At 37.1% G+C, this 21,561-nt stretch overlaps 2 protein-coding genes across 9 annotated transcripts; one reads left to right on the top strand and one right to left on the bottom strand.

The window, feature by feature from the left end:
• Positions 1-1,036: 1,036 nt before the first annotated feature.
• On the bottom strand, positions 1,037-15,922 carry LOC100743007. 8 transcript variants are annotated; one of them, XM_024364907.2, is made up of 4 exons: positions 15,710-15,921; positions 9,213-9,257; positions 8,186-8,419; positions 1,037-6,010 (listed from the first exon to the last, which is right to left on the bottom strand). In XM_024364907.2, exons 1-4 carry the CDS (start codon positions 15,849-15,851, stop codon positions 1,917-1,919), a joined length of 4,515 nt encoding a protein of 1,504 aa, XP_024220675.1. In that variant the 5' UTR covers positions 15,852-15,921; the 3' UTR covers positions 1,037-1,916. The 8 variants fall into 8 exon arrangements, with proteins under 8 accessions (XP_024220675.1, XP_003486504.1, XP_033174645.1 ...); XM_003486456.4 differs by having other exon boundaries at positions 9,089-9,257; positions 15,710-15,813; XM_033318754.1 differs by lacking the exon at positions 15,710-15,921 and adding an exon at positions 11,936-12,056.
• A 144-nt stretch (positions 15,923-16,066) lies between these two features.
• Positions 16,067-21,540, top strand: LOC100748756 (dual oxidase maturation factor 1). Its single transcript, XM_003486503.4, has 10 exons — positions 16,067-16,301; positions 17,184-17,299; positions 18,431-18,969; positions 19,265-19,521; positions 19,687-19,744; positions 19,838-19,972; positions 20,202-20,421; positions 20,530-20,741; positions 20,909-21,104; positions 21,220-21,540. Exons 4-10 carry the CDS (start codon positions 19,357-19,359, stop codon positions 21,398-21,400), a joined length of 1,167 nt encoding a protein of 388 aa, XP_003486551.1. The 5' UTR covers positions 16,067-16,301; positions 17,184-17,299; positions 18,431-18,969; positions 19,265-19,356; the 3' UTR covers positions 21,401-21,540.
• Positions 21,541-21,561: the final 21 nt, after the last annotated feature.

Here is a 21,561-nt window from a genome sequence, read left to right as displayed (position 1 = left end):
ATTTTATATTGAAATACTTCTGAAATACTTCTTCTAAATTGATCAACCGTTTCCAAACTCTACTTCTCATATAGTGCATTTCGTAATTATAAAACCATTTAATAACATTCAATTTTTGTATACTGCGTTACATATTCTTATACGTTGATGTGATAAAGAAAGAAGTACATATTTCGTATTTAGAAACAATTTATTCTTTTTCCCCGCAAGAACAGTGGATTAAACGATAGACTAAAGAAAACAAGAAAGAGAAAAAAGATAGAAACTAGTTTATTTCTATTTTATAACAACAGCACCGACATAATAGAATATTTTTGATATTACAAAAATTGAGCTCAGGATACAATAAAATGAGATTGTTGTAAGTCTAACTATAATTTTGCACGATTTTGGTCAGATTTTACCCTGTTCTACCTTCCATCTCGTACTGAACGATTTAAGTATTCAAGATTTTGGTTCTATAGTTACGCAAGGTATTTCACAAGAACGTTGAGCAAAGAATCGTGTTTTCCCAAATTCACACATAAGTTTATAGAAAATAGGATGTTATGTGCCAACAATTTTGTTCATCACTGTATGCTACTATTCAAACTTCGTGCACAGTCCGGCTGGTGCAAGCTACACGCTACTGCGCGTCAAAAAAGGATCAACAAAAGAAGGGCTGTGACTCACTGCTTTATTCGGGCTTTGGCACGACCTTCTAGCGACTCTGAACGTCCGTCCGCAAAACGTGTTCGCGCGCAGAGCGCGACTCGAGGCTTATTAAAAGAAGAAGAACAAAAAAAGAAAAAGAAAAGAAGAAAAGAAAATTAAGAAAAAAAATGAAACATGAAACAAACAAGAGTGAAAAGCGCACATGGGGCGTTTCTTCGACGCGAAACAAGAGAGGAAACTTTCTCCATGAGAAAACGCGCGCCCCTTTTCGTGCTGAACACGCGAGCAATAATCATTTTAGCATTCAGTCTTGTTTCCTCGACGAACGACCTTTGACGTTGGCTCATCTTTTCTCTGTTCAAATTCGTGCAGATCCACTGCTTTTCTTTTTTTTTTGTTCTTTTTTAAGTTTCTATATGAAGATTTATTATTTTTATTTTTCACTTCACTTGAACTCCCTTTTGGTAGCTTCGAAGCTTCACTGAATGTCTTCTCTGTATTATAAGTCGCGTCATACACAACGAATAATGTTGTTAATTAGTTGTGTATAATTCTCGTCGTTAGTTGATCTCCTCTGTCGAAATGCACATAGATCAACTGGTTTCGGTAACTCCTCTTTCTGATTTTATTTCTATACGAATATTTATTATTTTTTATGCTCACTTCACTTTAACGTATGTATGGCTTTCGACGTTGGCTTGATCTCCTCTGTTAAAATCCACGCAGATCCACTGCCTTCGGTAATTTTTCTTTTTTTTTTTTTGTTTTGTTGTTGTTTCTAAGTTTCTATATGAAGATCTCTTATTTTTATTTGTCACTTCACTTAAACTTCCTTTTGGTAGCTTCGAAGCTTCACATAATGTCTTCTCCGCATCACAACAAGCAACGCTGCCAATTAAATATTACAACGTTATCTATCACTTGTTCCTCCTCACACAGTTTTATATCCATTTTTTCTACTCGTTCCCTTTGATTTCTTAATTTATGAAAGACACTCTGCAACGTCGCGAGCAGATCGATAATTGTCCAAGACGTACCTCAGATTCGGACACGATACTAGAGATCTTCTCCTAAGACAGGAGGATAATTACAATTATCGACGACTAGAAATCGTGAATTTTTTCCACAACCAGAATCGTTAGTATAAAACAAATCATCCAGCTGCACCAAGAAATAGCGGATCCAAGAAGATCCAATATGACGTCCTGTATTCCTCAAATACACGTCACGCTAAATAAACGAAGAGATTCAAACCAATTTTATTACTGATTATCCGTCCTCGTAGCTTCCTCGAACAGATCGTCGAACACTTTGTCAACATCTGCGGTGTTCACGTTTAATAATGGCATTTGTTGAGGGGTGGTTATCGAAAGACACAATTTTTCATCAGATAAACCAGGCATAGTACGACTACGAGACAGTCCAACCATCCCTTTAGACGCAAATCTAGGAGATCTTCTGTGTTTCAAAGAATCTTTCGATTCTACGTGATCACCTGGTTGATCGAAATACTGTCTGATCTTATCTTCCATCTTCTTGACGCTGTCTGCCATTGACGACGCTTCAAATTGTTTGGACCTCAATTTCTGAGAAGATGGAGACTTTGGTTTCGGTGGTTTTGGATGAGAGCTTTGAAACAAAGATGTCGATGCTGGTGTGTTTATTTTAGGTGCTCGAGGATAACGATTGGAGAGAGCCAATTGGTGCCAGGACTCTGATTTCGAGAGCACTATAGATCTAGAGGTTTTATTCGCACAAGATACCAAATATTCGTCACTGGAGTCGATTGGTACCGCTCCGTTTGGAACTGGAGAACGTTCCTTGTGAATTGATTTCGATTGAGGGTTTGGCACCTGTTCGTAAGCTTCCCGTAAAGCAACCACCCTGTTCACGGTCACTGGACCTGGCGAACGAGCTCGAGGTGGCTCTGGCTTCTTCTGAGGAACTGGTGTTAGATATTTAAATCGACTTGGTCCTTGGGAACCTGTCGGTCGATCGAAGTTTGCTGGTTGATTGTATCTTTGTTCCTGCTGAATTATATTCGATTGCTGATGGTAAATATTTTGATTAAAAGTCGATTGTGGATGGTGCACATTCTGAGTCACGTTTACAGGTTGTTGATGACTTAATGGAATATTTGGTTGCTTGTAATTTTGCTGTTGATGACTTGATGCGATATTTGATTGGTCGAAACTCTGTTGCTGGTAACTGGATGCAATATTCGGTTGATTAAAACTCTGTTGCTGATGATTCAACACAGTGTTTGATTGATTACAACTTTGCTGTTGAGGAACTAAATTAGGAGATTGACTCGAGGATTTAGTCTGAGCTTGACTGACAGTCAGGTGTTGTCCGAAATTAGAAGATTGATGAGGTTGATCATTCAAAGAAGTGATTTCATTCTGCAGGCGACGAACCAAGCTCTGTTGCAGCAAGTTATGTCGACGAATTTCATCCTCTGAAGCAATAGTCTCGTTAGTTGGTGGTCTAGACCTGGACCAAGAAAACTGCGAAGGAGAAGGTGACGAAGACGTCCTGGAATCCACTGCCACTTCTTCTGATCGAGGTTCAGGACTATCCACGGACGATGCAACCGTTGCAATAGCACACGTGTACCTTGTAACCACTCCAATATCTGGGCTGATATCTTGATTTTGAATATTTTCATCATCCGGAAAAGTCGAACTTTCTATAGGCCAATCTGGTGTCTTCTGAAGATCCTCCTTTTCTTCTGTTGCATTTGATATTTCGTCAGACGGATTGTTACCATTAAACAAAACAGAAGGAACCAAAGCGGAAGAATATTTTTGGTTATCTTCGGACTCGTAACTATTCACAGGATTTCCAGATAATTGTTTCTCATAATTCTGCGTTTCTTGAAAAGGCAAGGATTCTCTGAAACTTTGCTCACTAGGAATCTGACGTACACCAGGAACCACTACAGGATTATTATACTCAGAACCACTGGATACAGTATGATAATTCTGATTGTGATCCAGAATAAATCTCTGACGATTTTCAGACACCTGATCAGCGTCCGACTGTTCGCAAAATAAAGGTCTCCATTGTTTTTCACTTTCTACATCACTTACTGATATCGTTGGTCTATCCAATTTGTTAGAAGTCTGTACAGCAGCGTTACTACAAACCAAGGTCTGACCTTTTGAAATTTTAGGCGTCACTCTGAAAGATCTACCTTCGTTCTGATGCTCTTCGTTTATTCCAGTTTGCACGGCCACCGACGAACTACCTCTCAATGTAGTATCTGCAAAATTATTCTCACCAAATCGATTCTCACGATCTTTTCCAGTTTTTATCGCTTCGAATATGTCTTTAGATCCTCGATGCTCCATAGGAGGATACTCATGAGTCTGAACACGTTTGTCTGGAACTACTTTGAAAGAAATCTTGCCATCCACCACTCCAGTAACGTTGTCTCGTTGAGCCAGTTCTCTTTGGCGCTGTTCTTCGAGTTTCATCGTTTCCATGGAAGTTTTTCCAACGAATGGCGCGAACTGTTTGCAAAAAGATCGATAATCCAGTTTACCGTTCTCTGTAACCGTGTTATTAGCTCTGTTCTCGTTTTTCTCGTGTTCTATCCACGGTGGTCGAGGAAAACTAGGTTTCTCTACATTGGCTCTAGAAAATTTCGGAGATTGTTGCGTTGTTTCCTTATCAAACATCATTCTAGCTTTTTCTTTCAGCGTGTTTGTTGGTACTGGAGCGTTCTTTGACCAATGGTAGGATGGAGGAACCTTGGATGGAGATCCTGGCGAAGGTCTTTCTATTTTACGAAAAGGAGAGGAAGGGGCATGCCTGAAACCTGTCGACTCCATCTTTATCTGAGGATTTGGTGCAGAATAGTTAGAATAATTTGGAGTAGAATTAGAGTAAACTTGTGCCTGAGTCGGTCCAGGGAACATTTTATTAGCTCGAAACTTTAAAGAAGGTTTATTATCCTTCTCTTCGCTCATCGTTGGTTTATCAAAGGTTGTTTTAATGTTGGAAAATTTACTGTTCCAGTTTTCATTAGTCAGTGACGACATATCCATTGTGCGTCCAAACGTCTTGAAGGGAACTACTGGCGCAACTGATGGTGTTTCGTTATTTTTAGTAATTAAAGCCAGGAATTTTCTATCGTTTTCTGTCTTAGGTTGAAAAGTAGGAACGGTAACATTGCTAGAATTGAACGATTTGTCTCCAACACTAATTGGCTTTCTTAATGACAAACAGCCTGTAGCTTCATGCCCAAGTGTCTCAGCTTGAAGCTTCAAGTAACTAGGAATATCAATAGTGTTCGCACGTTTGATCTTCGACTTTTTTGCACTAAATTTGTTACTATTCCCGTATTTTCCACTACTTGAAGCTAGCTCAGCCCGTTGCCGAAGAATAGCCGCCAATTTGCTTACGCGACTCCTTTCATCGCCATCTTCAATAATATTCTCGTTATTCTCTTTCTCTTGATAATTGTTAGCTCTATACGGAGCCTGGTACATATTTAGCTCTCCAACAGTCTTAGTATCAGCTGCATCCACCTGTTGAATCCCACGACACACACAATTGTTGTCCCTAATTTCTTTATTCTTATCCTCTAGTAACTGTCTTTGATTTATCGCGTCTTTCGTGCATTTATCGCGAACTTCTTCCGGCTTTCTGTCAATCGCACTAACTGTAGATATATTCTGCTCCTTCTGTTCCTTTATAACAGGCGAAATCTCTCCCAAAGGGAGACTATTTCTTTCCTCTTCTAACCACTTCCTAGCTTTCGCCAATTCTTCCGTAGAAACACCGATAGTGTGTCTCGTTCCTCTTCGTCTCCTGCTCAAAGACGTCGAAGGAAGCACAGGAATCTTCACCGTGGTCTCCTCAGGCATCTGTAGTCTAGACAACAAACTAGATACCAACCTTAATAACTGCAATTTACTCGTAGGATCAGAAGCTGCGCCGTGTTTCGCCAGCGCATTCACGTCGATTTTCTCTAAAGTCTCTCGAAGACGGGACAAAGCGGTCTGTATATCCGATAGTAATAAATCTTCGAGGAATTTCAAGTCTTTCTTCAATTCTGGTTCCTTACAGTTGCCCAGAACTTGTTCCATGGAAGTACGAATCCGGAAGTCCTCTTCGGAGTCGACGCCAGAGTCTTCGGGAAGCGCTGGTGGTTCGTCCTCGCGGCGACCCCCTAGGGTGAGCTCGAGAGCCGCGCGTAGACGTTCTACCAGTAGCGGCAATGAATTCCACTCACCGACTGGCTGGTTCTCGTTTCGTCCATCGATGGTACCTGTCACAGTCCCTTCTTTTCTTGTCGAGGTTTCCTCTCGTTTGATTTTCTCGTCGTTGTCCACGGTGCTCGAACTCGCTGAAAAAGAAACGACACGAGACGAGGGTTGAACCCAGAGACGACCTGAGGACACACAGCGCAGAGACGGCACACGAGGAAGCACGATACACGAAGGATCTATTTTTCTCATCTTTGATTCCCCCTTTTTTTTTTTTTTTTTTTTTGACAGTATACGAAGGAAGATCTATTTTTCTCATCTTCGTGTCCTTTTTATATTCTATGTTTATTTGACGATACACAAGGAAGCACGAAAGACGAGAGGAGATGTACTTTTTTCATCTTTGAATCTTTTCTATCGTTTAGAGATGTTAACTGGTTTTAAAGGTACACGAGGAAGTACGATACACGAAGGGATATCTACCTCTCTCGTCTCTGATACCTTTTTATCTTTCTGTTATACCTTTTACGTACGTTGTCTTTCGTTACTATGATTTTTTTTTTTTTTGGTCACACTAGAAAGGGTATTTGATATTTCTTATTTGTTGATTTTTCTAGCGAGACCAGAGAGAATCAAGAGTCGTGTGGAAGTAGAATAAGTCGGTGTGTGTTGGCTCGAGACGCAAAAGGAACGCGTGAAACGCGTTTTCGCGAGGAGGAGCCGCTTAGCTTGACCGGCAGTCGCGCTCGCTTTATTTAAAAGCCACGGGATTCTCCGCGGGGATTTATTTTCGGTCGCTCGTTCAACGCCTCGCGGAGCTGCCCACCGGAGGAGAGAGAGCCCTGACGAATCGCGAACGACGCCGCGCAGCGAGACGAGAGATCGGCCCCATATGAGCAGCTAATTCGAAATTCAAACCAGTTCGATACTCCATCATTCGTTCCTTTTCACGTTTTTCTTCTTTAAAAAGAAGACGTTTCTTTGGGTTGATTTGTAAAAGTTGATACGAAGACGATATTGTAGATATATGTAAGGAGAGTAGGTTTTTACTTATGGGTCTTATTGGTGGTTAGCTTCTTTGGTAAGGAGCCAGATGGATCAACCTCTTCGTTATTACACCAATTTTATAGATAACGTTGGGATTGGTTGAGATTCTTCTTAACCGATAACTAAGAAAGTAGAATTATATCTTCGTTTTGATAAGAGGACTTTTTACATTTCTATTCTGTGCTGTTTCATTTTGAAGTTGTAAATTCTTCTTGTAGATTCTAATTGTGTCCATGGTACAGTGATTAACATAATTAAAAATCACAGCGATTCTAGTTTGCATAAAATGTACGGTACTATTCAAAAGTAAATGGACAACTGTTTATTTTTGACAAGATCTAATTTATAATTATTAGATTATAGATAAATCAAACTGCAATAATTTCATTCCTTTGTCATAGTTTCTGACATGAAAATTTTCATTTATATTCTAAATTCTATAAGAAGATAAGAAATACTACTTTTAATTATTAATTTCTTATTAACTTTTACAGTTTAGTAAAACTCACGTACTACTTCGTTCAAGAAATAAGCAACTGGTTGAACGCGAACGAGTGTAAAAACTTGAGAATCAAGTCAAGTAAATACCAGGTTACGTTGATCAAGATATTTCAAGTTTCTTGAATTCATACATTTAGATTAATCTGAAAGAGCTTAAAAATCAAAGTGTTCGGATTGCTATAAAAAGCTAGTGCATTTAATTTATATTAAACAACATTTAGCTCCTTAACGTATAAATCTTTCTTCGATTTACGAATTTTTTATAATAATTAACCGACACTTTATAATAGCCAATTGACACTGGAACACAGAAAATAAATGTATAATATATCTCTTATATTATACATATTAAAATATCTTAGTATAAGATACCTTAAGTTCGTGAAAATGAGCGAATAAAATAATCGATAGACTAAAAACAATCTATCACACATAGATCCACATATATCAGAGGCATGTGCATTAAGTGGTGAAACAAAGTCACGAATTTTTCCAGTAGAGTTAGCCTAATTTATCCAGGTCATAGCATAGTGCTCTTTATACCATAAAGATCGATAGAAAATAACAATTATATAGGTCTGTTAAATCGAAGTTAGGTGATTGTTTAGTCAGAAGATAACAGACTAAAACACAAGGATTTAACAATCCTTGAAATTGCTTCGCGTTTCATTTCGCACGCAACTAACAACCACGGAATGCGTTGAGCTAGATTCGTTCGATTCGAAACAGGTGATCCATCTATCCTCGAATTACCGTGCGTCACGAACCTGGTTGTGCGGCCTCTTTCTTCTCTATTTCCATCGATTTCCTCTCGTTCTCCACGTACGTCTCCTTCTCTTTTTCCTCTTTGAATAATTCCTCCTTGGTCTCTTCAGGATATTCTTTTACGGTTTCCTTTGGGATATCCTCGCAGGTGTCTAAATATTCCACGGTATTTGATTTTTCACTTTCTCCCTCGACGATGTTCTGGAGATTATGGTTCTCCACGACGTTTTGAATATCTGGAAAAATTTAATGGCATTAAAATGGAACGTGTCAGATGAAGAGAACGAAGCAGTTTTTTTATCAACAATGGATCTGCACACCTTTCATTTGTATCAAGATATAGTGGTTACAAAAAAGTATTGGCACGTGGTTTTATTTTCCAGTAAAGAGTTCATTTTTTTTTCATTAGGCTCTACATTTTGTTGTTAAACAGTCAAATTTTTGTAGTTACACAAAAGTACTGGCAAATAATATGAAATTTAATAAACCTGAACCTGAATGTTATAAAAGACACAATAATGTGCTAATACTTTTTGCAGCTTTAAATAACGATAGATTACTAATATATTATAAATGTGGTATTGTATTCGATGATTCTCTCGAACCTTTTTGAGGCTACACTGTTAAAGGGTTAACGTAGCAGAAAACACAGCAATGGTTACATCGCAGAAAGATGTACGTACTTCATTTTATTTTCTTTCTTTCGGTATTTTAATCCTTCCTTTTTTAGTAGTCAGTCACGTGCAAAGAATGTCCTTCGATAGTTCAATGTGATGAATTGAAAAAAGAATGTCAGGATTGAAAGATGAGAGAAAAGAGAAGAAGTAACGTTTCGTTAATGATGTTACGTTTTGCAGACAATCGTACGCCCTATCGTATTTATTCAGAAGCCGCGATCATCGTACATTTTTCCCTGAGTCAACGTAGACCAATTTCGCTCGTTCATTATCTATCATACGATACTCGAATAATCGTAGGCCAAAGATATTCAAAGAAGATCGTGACGCCAGCTCGTAAAGAAGACCTCACCTTCCGCCTCCGACATTTTGATCCTCTGGATCTTCGACTGGCTGCCTGGAACCCAAAGCAAACATCGTTCTTCAAGCGAGCTGTCGATATTCGTAAGGTATTACAAGCGTAGTAAAAATAAATCGATGAAATAACAAACGAACTCGAACGAACAGTATGATTCTTCATTTCTTTTTCTTTTTATAACGTTCATTTTACATCTGTTACATATTACAAAAAGATTTGTATATTGCTTTTTATTTGCTATTTCACGTTTATTCTGTTATCGAATTGAAGTATTTTTTCGGTTAAATATTATTTTTTTATCTTTATTTAATTGCAATAACAATCTGTCCTTAGTTTCCTTTGTTTGTTAGTTCTGTTTCAACTTTCTCATATTAGAAAAAAATCTTTCTTTATTTCTCTGTTGAAACTTTTTCATTCAACTAAAATCTCAATTTATCTTGTCTTGTTTCTTGATCTTTAAACGAATTCTAAAAATAACAGTGATTTATTGTTTCGAGTTTTGTTATTAGCTCCGTTCGAACTTTCTCGCATTAGAACAGAATGCTGTTCACTTTTGCTCTTGAAATTTTTATTCAACTACGATATTAATTTATTTCCACTTTAATAAATTTCTTTTGCTTGTGTTTTATTAGTTATTTACTTTCGAACTTCTCCACGCGAATAAAAGAAATTTTCTTCTTTTCTTTACCAATCGCACTATTCAATTATGATCTTAATCTATTTTTGCCTAATTTCCCCATTACCTCGTTCCGCTCTAACTTTTCCAAGATAAAGACAGAAATTTTCACTTTATTCTTGTTTCAAATCCTATTCGATATTAATCTAGTTTACCTAAATACGTAATTTCTAATTACCTTGTTCTTCTTCAACATTTAAATTACGTTCAAGCAGAACGAATGTTCACTTTTCCTCTCTCAAACCCTATTCAAAAGCAGAAATTTCGACGTTTCCTGTCCCAATTTCACAATATCGAACGAAGTAATCTATTTTTACTTTAATACTCTTTCGCAATTATCTCGTTCTTCTCCAAATTCTCCACATTAAAAACAGAAATTTTCATCTTTTCTTCTTCGATGCCTAATTAATCACGATATTGTCCTATATCTTTGCTCAAACAAATTTTTCAAAAATAAGAGTTTCCTTATTCTTCTGCCCCATTTTCACGATATCAACCTACTTCTGCTAAGGAAAATTTCCCTAATTACCTTTTTCTTCTCCACGTGAAAATTAATACCTCTTTCATGTCGATTTCCAGTTAGTCACAATATTATCCCATATTTTTGCTCGAACAAATTTTTCAAAAACAAAAGTTTCCTTATTCTTCTGTCCCATTTTCGCGATATCAACCTACTTCTGCTAAAGAAAATTTTCCTAATTACCTTTTTCTTTTCCACGTGAAAATTAATACTTCTTTCCTGTCGATTTCCAGTTAGTCACAATATTATCCCATATTTTTGCTCGAACAAATTTTTCAAAAACAAAAGTTTCCTTATCCTTCTGTCCCATTTTCGCGATATTAACCTACTTTTGCTAAAGAAAATTTCTCTAATTACCTTTTTCTTCTCCACGTGAAAATTAATACCTCTTTCCTGTCGATTTCCAGTTAGTCACAATATTATCCCATACTTTTGCTCGAACAAATTTTTCAAAAACAACAATTTTCACATTCTTCTGTCCCAATTTCACAATGTTAATCTACCTTTGTCACAAAAAGTTTCTGTAATCACCTTATTCTTCTCCGATTATTTCACGATAAAAGAAAGAAAAAAGACGAGGAATTCGTCACTTTTCGTCTCTCAGTTCTTATTTAACCGCGACATTGAGCCACTTTCATTGGACGTGAGTATAGTAACCGGCGAATAATAGTAACCGGCGCGTTTTCAGGATTCCCGATCCAGCGTTTCCGCGAAAATGAACCGCATGCGATCGCGTCCAGGTCGAGAACGTTAAATGAACGACTCTAGGTCTAGTCTGGTGCATTTCTCGATGGCAGAGAAGCGTTGGCGGCTGTTTCGAACACGACAGGCCTCGCGCGAAAATAGCTTTGACCCGTTTTCGCGAATACGGAAATTAGGAAGTCCTCTGCGGCCGATTCTATGCAAGCTATGCTCCCGATACAGTATACCGATTACATATTTGGAATCGTGATTCGTAAATTATTCCGCTGTCTCGATCGTTTCTAGAACGTTTTTCGTCTCGTTTAATGCCGCACGAAATAATTTCATAGCATTCGAAGTTTAAACCTTGCGCTGAATTAGTTTCAATCAATTCTTTCACTTATACCAACTATTCAGAAGTCGCGCTGGTTAGTTACGTAAATTAAAAGGTACAGAGGTATGACGTTAATGTTTCGCATTTATTATTATTCGTGTCATATCCTTGCGATGAATAAACTTATGGAAGGAGATCACTGGTTTCTCGAGAATCGAACATTAATTATACTATCTATTAATAATATCGAGAAATTTACAAAAAGTGGAATTGATTACTTTGGATTTTGAGAGGCTCGTATTACGAACATAAGTTCGACTATTATTTGCTGTATATCGTTCGAAAAATGTTGACGTAATAAAATATCTTATAGAATGGAAGAGAACGAGCGAATTATAAATAAGGCGAAAAATAAATAAACATAAATAGAAACGAATAAAACAAGTCGAAATTTACAAATAGAAATTAATATTTATAAAAATGCAGCAACGAGAAACGATACGTACACCGTATCAGGATGCTTAAGAATTCTTTAATCGATGGTAATAAAAGTGTTTCGGTCTTCGGTTATGCTCGTATCACTGTTGACTGCGAATCTTTTGGAAATAGAGTTAAACAAACACAGTTGTTGCTTTGTGTACTATAATAAACGTTTCCGTGAACGTTGCGCAATCCAAAAGCGTTTACTCATTCACTTCTTTCGCTGAGAAATCAACGCAAAAGCTGCAAAACCGCGTGTTATTCCTAAACGTGTTTCCGGCATTATTCCAATCTCTTGAGAAGTGTTTTTTAGTCACTCGGAGAAGATGCTCATGTTGATACCTTAGAATAGCAACAAAGGGACAGAGAACGAACACTAAACGTTCACACAACGTGATCATAAAGAGTATTTTAAGGAACGTGCAAGTTTCTATGTTTTCTGTACCTATCGTTGTTTCGTATGACAAATTTCTAACTATAGACTTTGTGAAAGCCCATTGCAATTGCGTATAATTGTGGATATAATAATAGAGATATAATATAAGAATATAATATATTATATTATATTCTATATTATATTCTATAATAAAAGAAAAAACAAGTAGAAATAATAATATTAACGTGATAATTAATATGATAAAATTAATATGATAAGAAGAATAAGTAGCAATGATAATAATGGAGGATTCAATTTTTAGATAAGAGATTGAGAAATTGCAAAATATTCGTTTCAAGCATTTAAGAAATATCCATCGAGTATAATGAATTTTTGGGTAATATCCAACCACCGAAGGCTAATTTTGCCAATAACAAGAAACCTACGCACAAACGTCGACTTTCAATAATTGTACACTATAAAAGGATACATCAGGGAAAATCTAAGAAAATCTAACACCACGATGTTATTTATCATAGATTAAACAGTATAATGCACTTCCTATTCGGAAGAGCCGATATCGTAACTTTAATATTAAGAAAGTACCACGAATATTAAAATAAATTGGAATATTAACGAAACCTTAAAACCTGTTTATGAATTGTTAAATACTCATTTTCCTGCAAACAAAGCTTCTTATCCATAAAAATCAACTAACCGTCTAACAATAAGTCTAATACTTAGAACGTTCGATTAAAAGCAAACTAGACTAGGATATTAAATCAAACAGACTTAAATCCTTCGTATAAATTGCCAATCTTCTTGCCATAAGAAAAGTATATTATCTATTCACAGAAGACAACAAACTTTTCAGGTAACGAAAAACCTACTTACGTAGAACTTGCCATTCGTCTCGTCCAGCTTTCAGCATTTTAATACGTCCATACGTACATTCATAAATACGTTCCTAACAGCAGAAGCCCAGAAAAAAGGTCGTGTCAATGACTCTTAAAGCGAGACGTTACTCAGCAAGAATCCTCTATCATCTACGAAACGCACATCATTTACTTATGCAAAGATCAAGTTTGCAAAGCCTCTGCAAGATCGAGGGTGAGAAAGCGGGCGAAAGTTCCGGTCAGTTTGCTTTGCACGCGGGACGACCATGATAGGCAACCGCGTTCTACCACGAGGCCGTGTGCTTTATAAATAGTTCTGAGAAGTTTCACCGTGGTAGACGTCTCCTTGCCTTCAGTTTTTTTCAAAATATTTTCCTACTTGATTCGTGTCTGTTTCATTTATTAACGTAGAAAGGTATAATAGACGATACAGTAAGGTCATAAAGCATAGTTAAACCCATTAAAGGTTTTTCTGTGGTTTGTCGTGTTAGCGAAAGTATCTATCGTTTATCATTTTTTCTTCGATTAATTGAAATATATTGTCGAATCTTCTTAATGTTATTACGAAAAGGAATTCCAAGGATTCGCTTAGTATTCTTTTAAATAAAAGAAAGCGAAGTAACATTGCGGTATGATAGATAGATTGCGGATGATTGACGCGTTCGTGGAGAATTAAAAGACGCAGAGACATATAGAAATACAGAAAATATCGAAAGTGTAACATAATCATTATGACATCTAACAAATTTCCACTTAGGTTTCATTTCTCTTAGATATACCGCAAAGAATGAATTGATTGCGAGTTAACATCAAGCTCCTTATGAAACCTATTATGTCTCGAATTAATTGTCACAGTCGTCGAGAGTTGTAAACTTCAATCACTAAGCGATTTTATGATTCATACATTCGCTATATCGCCTGCATCTATTATAAGTTCATCGAAACAACTGCTATTCGTTGGTAAGAGAGCATCAAGATCCTAGAGATTAGAAAGCCACTGAATTTCAGCCACTCGAAATAAATAATTTTTTAATGTCCACCTCAAGAAAGCTTGATTGGTCTTCGTTGAGCTTTAGCGAACGATTTTACATTTATGCAAAATATGCGTCTTACGACCTTCTGTTCCAAAACGCGCGAGATACCAGGCGATCAAATTCGAGGCGATCGCGGTCCACACGTTCCTCGTGGACGTCTGCCAAGCGAGCAGTTTGTTGCTTGAAAGCTGGCCGATTTTGGCGACGTACATGAATCGAGTCAACTTAAGGGGCATACGTCCAACAATCTTCGATCGTTGTAGCACAACTTAATCATTATCAATGCTATGACGAGTCTCTCTTGGTAGTTCTTCGTTCTCGTTAAAACTCTGTTTTTCAAACACGAATTCTCTATTCAAATTCCCTGTCTTCCTCCTCATCTTCGTTTTACGATTCTCTTTTACAACCAACTATTATTTATTCTTAATACTTCATTCTCTAACAACGAGTAAATAGAGGGAAGGAAGCTTGACGGTTTAAGAAGATCGACGACGAAGAGCGAATAAGGCTATAGTTACAATAAACGCGTGTCCTGACAAATGAAACGTTCGAAGGCCGGAATGCATACATTCGTAAAAATCATTGTATATGCATACAGTAGCCGCTAAAAGTATCTGAACACTTACCACAGGAAACTTTCATGTATATGTTATGTATGTTACGTAACACATTTTGAAATTTCATTGACACTGTAATGACACACGACTATCGTGATTATAAAATTGAAATCAATCTGAAACTGTACATATATATATAAGTTACAAGATATTTATTATAAGCATATATTTAGTAAAAAAATCAGTATACAGTATGAATAGCCATATTAAATATATGTATAATAAGCTTTAAGTGATGTTTCCTTTGAATATTCGGGCTTATTAATATAACGAATAATTCATTTGCACTAAATATACAGTGGTTACAAAAAAAATTGTATCTCCTAATAAAGCAATTTTTCATCAAGTTCTACGTTTCATTTTCATGGTATCAAACTTTTGCGATCACATGTAAGTGTTGTTAAGTATGCTTGCACCTAACTAATTAACGTGTAAATGCTACAATAAACACAATGATGCGCAGTTTTTCTAGTCAGGTACATATACATGAAAGTTTTCTACGATAACTATGAGCGTTTGTAAAAATCTTATTTCAGAAAACAACACGTGGTTCATATGCACCAAGCTATTAAAAACCTTTTCTAAATATATTATGAGTTATCCTGAACATTCTAAATTGCTATTTCATTGCTCTGGTGTATCCAAATACTTTCACGAGCCGCAAAACGTTAAAATCTTATCCGAAAAAGCGACACATGGTTTGTATGTATCGAGTGACTAGAAATCCTCTCCAAATATGTTACGCGCGTTATACGAGACATTCTGAATTTCAGTTTTCTGACGTATCCATCGAAACTACAGTTCGTCGGAACACCCCACCGTAACCATAGTTTAATCGATGCGATTTAATTAAAAAACGATGAAATATATGATTTACCTTGAAGGATCAGAGGAACAGTGTCGGTGTATTGAGGAACTGCGCGCACGGGAGACTGCGCGAGCACCAGCCTCTCTGCCACCAGACTCTTCGTTCCGGTGGTTATCGTCGTCTTTGGCGGTGGTGGTGGTGGAGGTGCCATAGGTGGTGGTGGTGGTGGTGGCACTGGCGACGACGGTGGATGATGCTAGCAGCGCTGCTGTTAAAAGCTTACCGTCACCCGGCTCGAATTAGATCTCCTGAAATAGCAGCCGAGTTATTGCCGGCACTATGGACCAGCCTGGACGCATACCTCGCTATCGTGTACGTCGTGACGATTGGATCGAGGTGTACGCTTCCGGTACCGGACGCGGACACACGCTCACCAGTGGTCCACCTTCTTGGCACAGACTAGAGGATCCTCCTCTTTGCTTCTAAACGAACGTCGCGCGTGATAATCAAGCTACGTGTGCGAGTACCAGTCGAGTGGACACCTGGCCGTGGCCGTATGAATGAAAAACGGTAGCTCGTATCCGGGATTTTACGTTCCAGTAACTCCGTTGACCAGTATTCTGTGGGTTGCTTTTATTGCGGAGCGGAGGATGTGAGTCAGGTGAGAGTTCGGTTCGAGAGCTTGTCCGCGTTGACGAGTTTCTATGGCTCGATTAGAAATATTACTCTGGTGATCGGTTAGTGTGTTGGATTTAGGCTTTTCGTTGTTGTTATAGATATGTGGCTTTTTAATGCTTAAAAGCTGTCGTTAAACGAAATTACAGTTAATTAAATTAATTGTGTCATGGGTGTTGTTTCGTGTAAGATTGTTCTTTTTAGTTTAGAAATCAATGATGTTGAGCGAATACAGGTTCTATTACTATTAGATAAAAATGTAAAACGTGAATTAGAATATTAGTATTAGATGAGAAGCAAAAAGATATTGTTTGCAATATTATGATGTGCCATTGCGAGACGATCAGATTAAAATGAAATTCGTATGGTGTGAAATTTTATTCCATGACAGTACCTGTTAGGATAGAATAGTTTTCAGATTGTAGGAGAGATCTTTGTTTTATGAGTTAAGTCGCTTAAAAGTCTCGTACGTAGCCATGAAAAGTAATTACTTTTACAAATAAAGTACAAAGAAAGATGACGATTACAAATGTTATTTTTAATATATACCTTGAAATTTAGGATTATCTATGCCATGTTCTTGTGATAAATAAACTTATCAATATAAATCATTGCTTTTTAAGCTGTTATTAATTATGTATCTGAATAAAGAAGACATAATGCAACATATTTCTAAAGAATTAGTAAACCAGGAGAAGTAATAAATAAAGAGAATAATATATACTAACTAATAATATAGTGTAGACAAATAAGTAAAGTTGTAACTAATTACGTAAAAATCATAAATAGACACTACCGTAATTGCTTACGAATTTTATTAAACGTTCCATATTATTACTTTAACAAGCGCTATCTATTATAATTTCAGGATAATAAGAATGAGCCTGAAATAGAACATAAATTAGTGGAAGATATAAGACGAAGGATAGTGGGTTTGAACGAGTTTGATGAAGTGAATGATACTGACCTTCCGTTGGATAATGAGTATGTAGTTTTGGAATGTAGTCTCCTTTAATAGTTAAATGCTGCTAGTTGGACGTCTACGATGCTGATTCTTAGCTTTAATTGCACCTGAAATCCAGTTACATATATATTTATGTATATGACACCGTTTATCTTCATTTTTTATAATTATAAAGTAATTAGAGTGCCTCTTTCCTCCTGAACTAATTGAACTTGAAGCATGAACGTTACTTAATTGACGTGCAGGATGAGACTAAATCCACGTTGCCTTATTTCTGTTTAATCATCATAGTCTCATGCAGATCATCTAGCAACGTCATTAAACATTCTCAACTACCCCAGAAACTCGATTAACTGTTGCATGTCTTATCGCTATTTTTGTTCTTTGACTTTTAATATTACTTTCCTACTCGCTTGTCTCATTATTCCAGGTTTATAAGAACTTTCAAAAATTTGTGAAATAATGCTATTATATTTTCTTTTAGACGTTTCTTTTACATTTATGCATTAAAAAATCGTTTAAGGAGAATAGATTACATCTTTAATTCTCTACAGAGATACAAAATTTTTTTCCAGTAACTTTCATGGCACTTTTTCTACATTTAAACTTCTACAAGAAAACCACGTTCATGTTTTGATTAGTCATAACATGTAATAACAAATTTTTAATATTATCATTGATAGTAATATTATGATCAATTAATAAACATATATTCTCTTTAAATTAACAACCTAAAAATCCAATGCATCAACTAATGATACGTCTCCAAGTAAATCCACTCAAATACTCCTCTTTTTAACCAGGACTTATTTTAAGCGTACATGTGACGAAACACGAAATAATAATAAATTTTTAGTATTATTGTTGATGATAAATACTCATACGTTAAACGAACAACCATGCAATCCATTACATTATCCATTATAGTCTCATCTTCAAGTTCACTTAAATATTCTTCTTCCTAATCAGAACTTATTTTAAGCATATATGTGACCAAACACAAAGTAGTAATACATTTTTAACGTTATTCTTAATAATAAACAATCATACCTTAGATAAACAACCATGCAATCCATTACATAATCCATTATATTCACATCTCCGAATAAATTTATTTAGATATTCTTCTTCTTAACCAGAATTTATTTCAGGTGTACGTGTGACGAAGCAAGAAAAAAATTCCCCGGGAATCGAGGTGCAAGCGTCATCGTCTATGCAGGCGTCGAAGTCGCCCGCGTGCCATCAAGCATGCCACGCGATCCACGCTCACGTGTCACGTCTCGTGTCGTCATCCGGGATCATCGATCGCCGATCCGCCGAAATAAAACGCGCCAGACACGCACCTCTCGCTCTGAGCCGCGTTTTCCTGGCTCAGCTGATCGAGAACACCTTTTGTCTCTCTTCGCCTCCTCTATTTGGACTAGGTGGTGGCTGACTCCTTCGAGAGTTAGCCAGCCCCACCTGGTCCGTTTTTTCTCTTTCATGCTCCCCTCTTAAACGCATTAAGACTCTCAGTCCCCTCTACTCCATGCCTGGAGATCGCTTTCGAAGACCCGTTAACCTACTGTGGCTCTTAGTGTTCGAGCTGCCTTCGAACCTTCCATGTCCGCAGTGCAGGTGCCCGTATCGTGCATCGTTCTTTCACAATAATCGTCCTTGGGTGCTGGTAGCCAGAGCGTGGCGACCTAAGGTACACAAATTCTTAGAAACTTTGACTTTATACCGTTTCCTATTACTTATACTGTGATCCTAATTTCGCTTTGGTTTGAACTGAAAGAGAGGATTTTGTGTGTTGTAAGAAAATCTGTCAGAAAAATTTGAGACGAGAAGTCACACGTGATTGTTTCATACTTTAAGAAATTTTCCGAAGAGAAACTCGAATATAAGAGATTTTTCAAGAATAGAGATTTGAAAATAAAGAGCGCAGAAGGGTAAAATTCACCGTGATTTGCTCTCTGTTACATTTATACTCGATGGATGCTCAGGGAAAGCCACTGATGCCAAGTGGTCTGCAAGGAGAACCGGAACTGGCCGGTTCCCTGAAGGTCGAAGGGAACTCGAAGATTCGATTAAAAAGATGAAGGGATGGTTCGACGCTTTCCGTATAGACGGAGGACCCACGTTGTATAGCTATAGTAATCGTACGCCTGTTACGGGAGATGTTCCTCTAGTGATTGTGTTTGTTATATTCGGCACCATCTTTACCGCGTTCCTTGTCATATTTCCTGGAATACGAAAGGAGGTCAGTACTTCCTTCTTCCTTTTACCCCTTATTCATTCCAAATTTGAAGTTTAATCCCATTTTAGCCCTAATTTAAAGTTTAATTCTCTAGTTAATGATATAATTATGAGTATAATTTTTAGTTATTTGGTTACTGCTGTAATTACAAATTTTTATGGTTGACAGCGTATTAGCACGTTTCTCACGGTGACATTGAGCCTTTTCGTTGGAGCGTCGATCCAAGGTTTGTGTAGTCCACTTTGCTCGCAATTAACTGACTTTTTTCCATTGAACTATATGTATATCTATGTATGCGATTCCTTTTATATGATTACAGTCGCTCAATATGGATCATCCTGGCACACCAGTTCCGCGACCATTGTTAGCACATACAGTGCATTCTCGAGACAGAAAACTGCTGCGGAAATCGGAGGATATATCGGTCTGATGCATATAAACATCACCTACAGGCGTAAGTTGCTATAATAAACCTGCCGCCAGTCGCCTATTGTGCGTCCAAAATCAATTGTCTGCTCGAGGTCACTTTCTCAATTATGAAACAGTATTACAAATGACTTGCTTCAGCTGTTAGAAAATGGGTTCAAATACAATTTGATGCATCTTAAATTAATGCTCTTATATAACGCTATTTAATATTTCAGTTATTCTCTTTTCATTATTTTAATAATTTCCACATAAAGTGCTACCAAGTAGCGAAAATCCAATGGACGACGTGGAGTATAACGAAAGATTCTGGTGGAGGAGTACAGGAGAGATGACGAGTGCCTTTAAGCAAGCATTGAACCAGGGTGCACCGTTTCCTATAGTTTCTCTAGCCGAATACTTCAGCCTTCATCAAGAAGGCTTTTCCTGGGGAAGCAAATATCGACAGGCTGGTTACTACGCGTCGTTAATGCTCTGGTATGCCTCGAGAAAATACCTTTGCCATTGAGTCACTCTTAATTCATTCTTCTGTCCTGACTGTATCTTTCGTTTTTATTTATACGTTGACTAATTGCTTCTTTCTAGGACGTCCTTTACTTCTTGGGCCATGATGAACCTGTTATTAATAATAGTGCCACGGTATGGCGCTTACGGCATGATCTTCACCGGGATATGTATGCTTCTGACCAATTTAATCTACTGGGCACTTTTACCTTGCGAGCCTCTCATTGCACATATCGATGGTTCCATTCTTGCTTTTAATTTGGGATGGAATTATTGGCTTGTATTGTTAGCTGGTTAGTACTTTTGTCTTCAGCTCTAAAGTCTAAAATCTAAGTTAAGAAGATCTACGGTTTTAAATCTAAACGCCTGAAAATGAAATGTTGTTTGAATTGAATGTATGATAGAATACATGATTGATGAAAAAGGGAAAATTGGATCCTCAGGAAGTGAATTCTTCTAGGTATCGGATGTATGTTCACTGGAGTGGTGATTACGGCGATAGAAATGATTTTTCCTCATCAGTTCTCTACGATATTGGAAGTTGATTACGATACGCCGTACGACAGACATGTTATCATAGAAGAGAGTTTCGATACGAGGAACGTCAGGCGAAGATTACCTAAAATCGAGGATTCATTTGGTGATCGTATAATAAGGTTCTATTTAAATTCATGTTTGCTTAATTATATGATATGTTGGATTAATCAGCAGCAGGTTTGAGTATGGCGATTTAGAACTTATTACATAGATCTGGAATTTTTATCCTTTCAGTCAATTGTCTTCCAAGCTACAAAATAGACACGATATCAAGGAAGAGACACAAGGTGTGATAAATCGAGGATATACGTCACACGAGCCTTCAGAATTTCATCATGACTCTAATGAAGACTCATCAAAGAACAACTGGTCTTATCCGTTTCCATCGTCTTCACGTAGACCTATCAATACCTGATTATAAATGCTACATAATCTTTTAGTGTTAACAAATTCCTCAATATGTTTTAACAGAAGTTTTTGTTCATTTAAAACTGTAAGTTTAGCCCTAGAACTCCTATGGAGAAAGGAAGGGAATAAACAGTAACTACAGTGAAATATGCTTTTCTACTTTTTTTG

Source organism: Bombus impatiens, unplaced genomic scaffold (genome assembly GCF_000188095.3).
Source record: "Bombus impatiens unplaced genomic scaffold, BIMP_2.2 scf_0114, whole genome shotgun sequence".
NCBI classification, from domain to species: Eukaryota; Metazoa; Arthropoda; class Insecta; order Hymenoptera; family Apidae; genus Bombus; species Bombus impatiens.
This window is presented reverse-complemented; position numbering and strand designations above follow the sequence as displayed.

Excerpts from the sequence above, each read along its gene's own strand:
- LOC100748756 (XM_003486503.4), top strand. The coding sequence starts at position 19,357 with ATGAAGGGATGGTTCGACGCTTTCCGTATAGACGGAGGACCCACGTTG. Across the intron at positions 20,742-20,908 it reads TTGGCTTGTATTGTTAGCTG|GTATCGGATGTATGTTCACT; the intron begins GTTAGTACTTTT and ends GAATTCTTCTAG. Across the intron at positions 21,105-21,219 it reads TTTGGTGATCGTATAATAAG|TCAATTGTCTTCCAAGCTAC; the intron begins GTTCTATTTAAA and ends TTATCCTTTCAG.
- LOC100743007 (XM_024364907.2), bottom strand. The coding sequence starts at position 15,851 with ATGGCACCTCCACCACCACCACCGCCAAAGACGACGATAACCACCGGA. Across the intron at positions 9,258-15,709 it reads TGTTCCTCTGATCCTTCAAG|GCAGCCAGTCGAAGATCCAG; the intron begins GTAAATCATATA and ends TTTGGGTTCCAG. Across the intron at positions 6,011-8,185 it reads GAAAGAGGCCGCACAACCAG|CGAGTTCGAGCACCGTGGAC; the intron begins GTTCGTGACGCA and ends TTTCTTTTTCAG.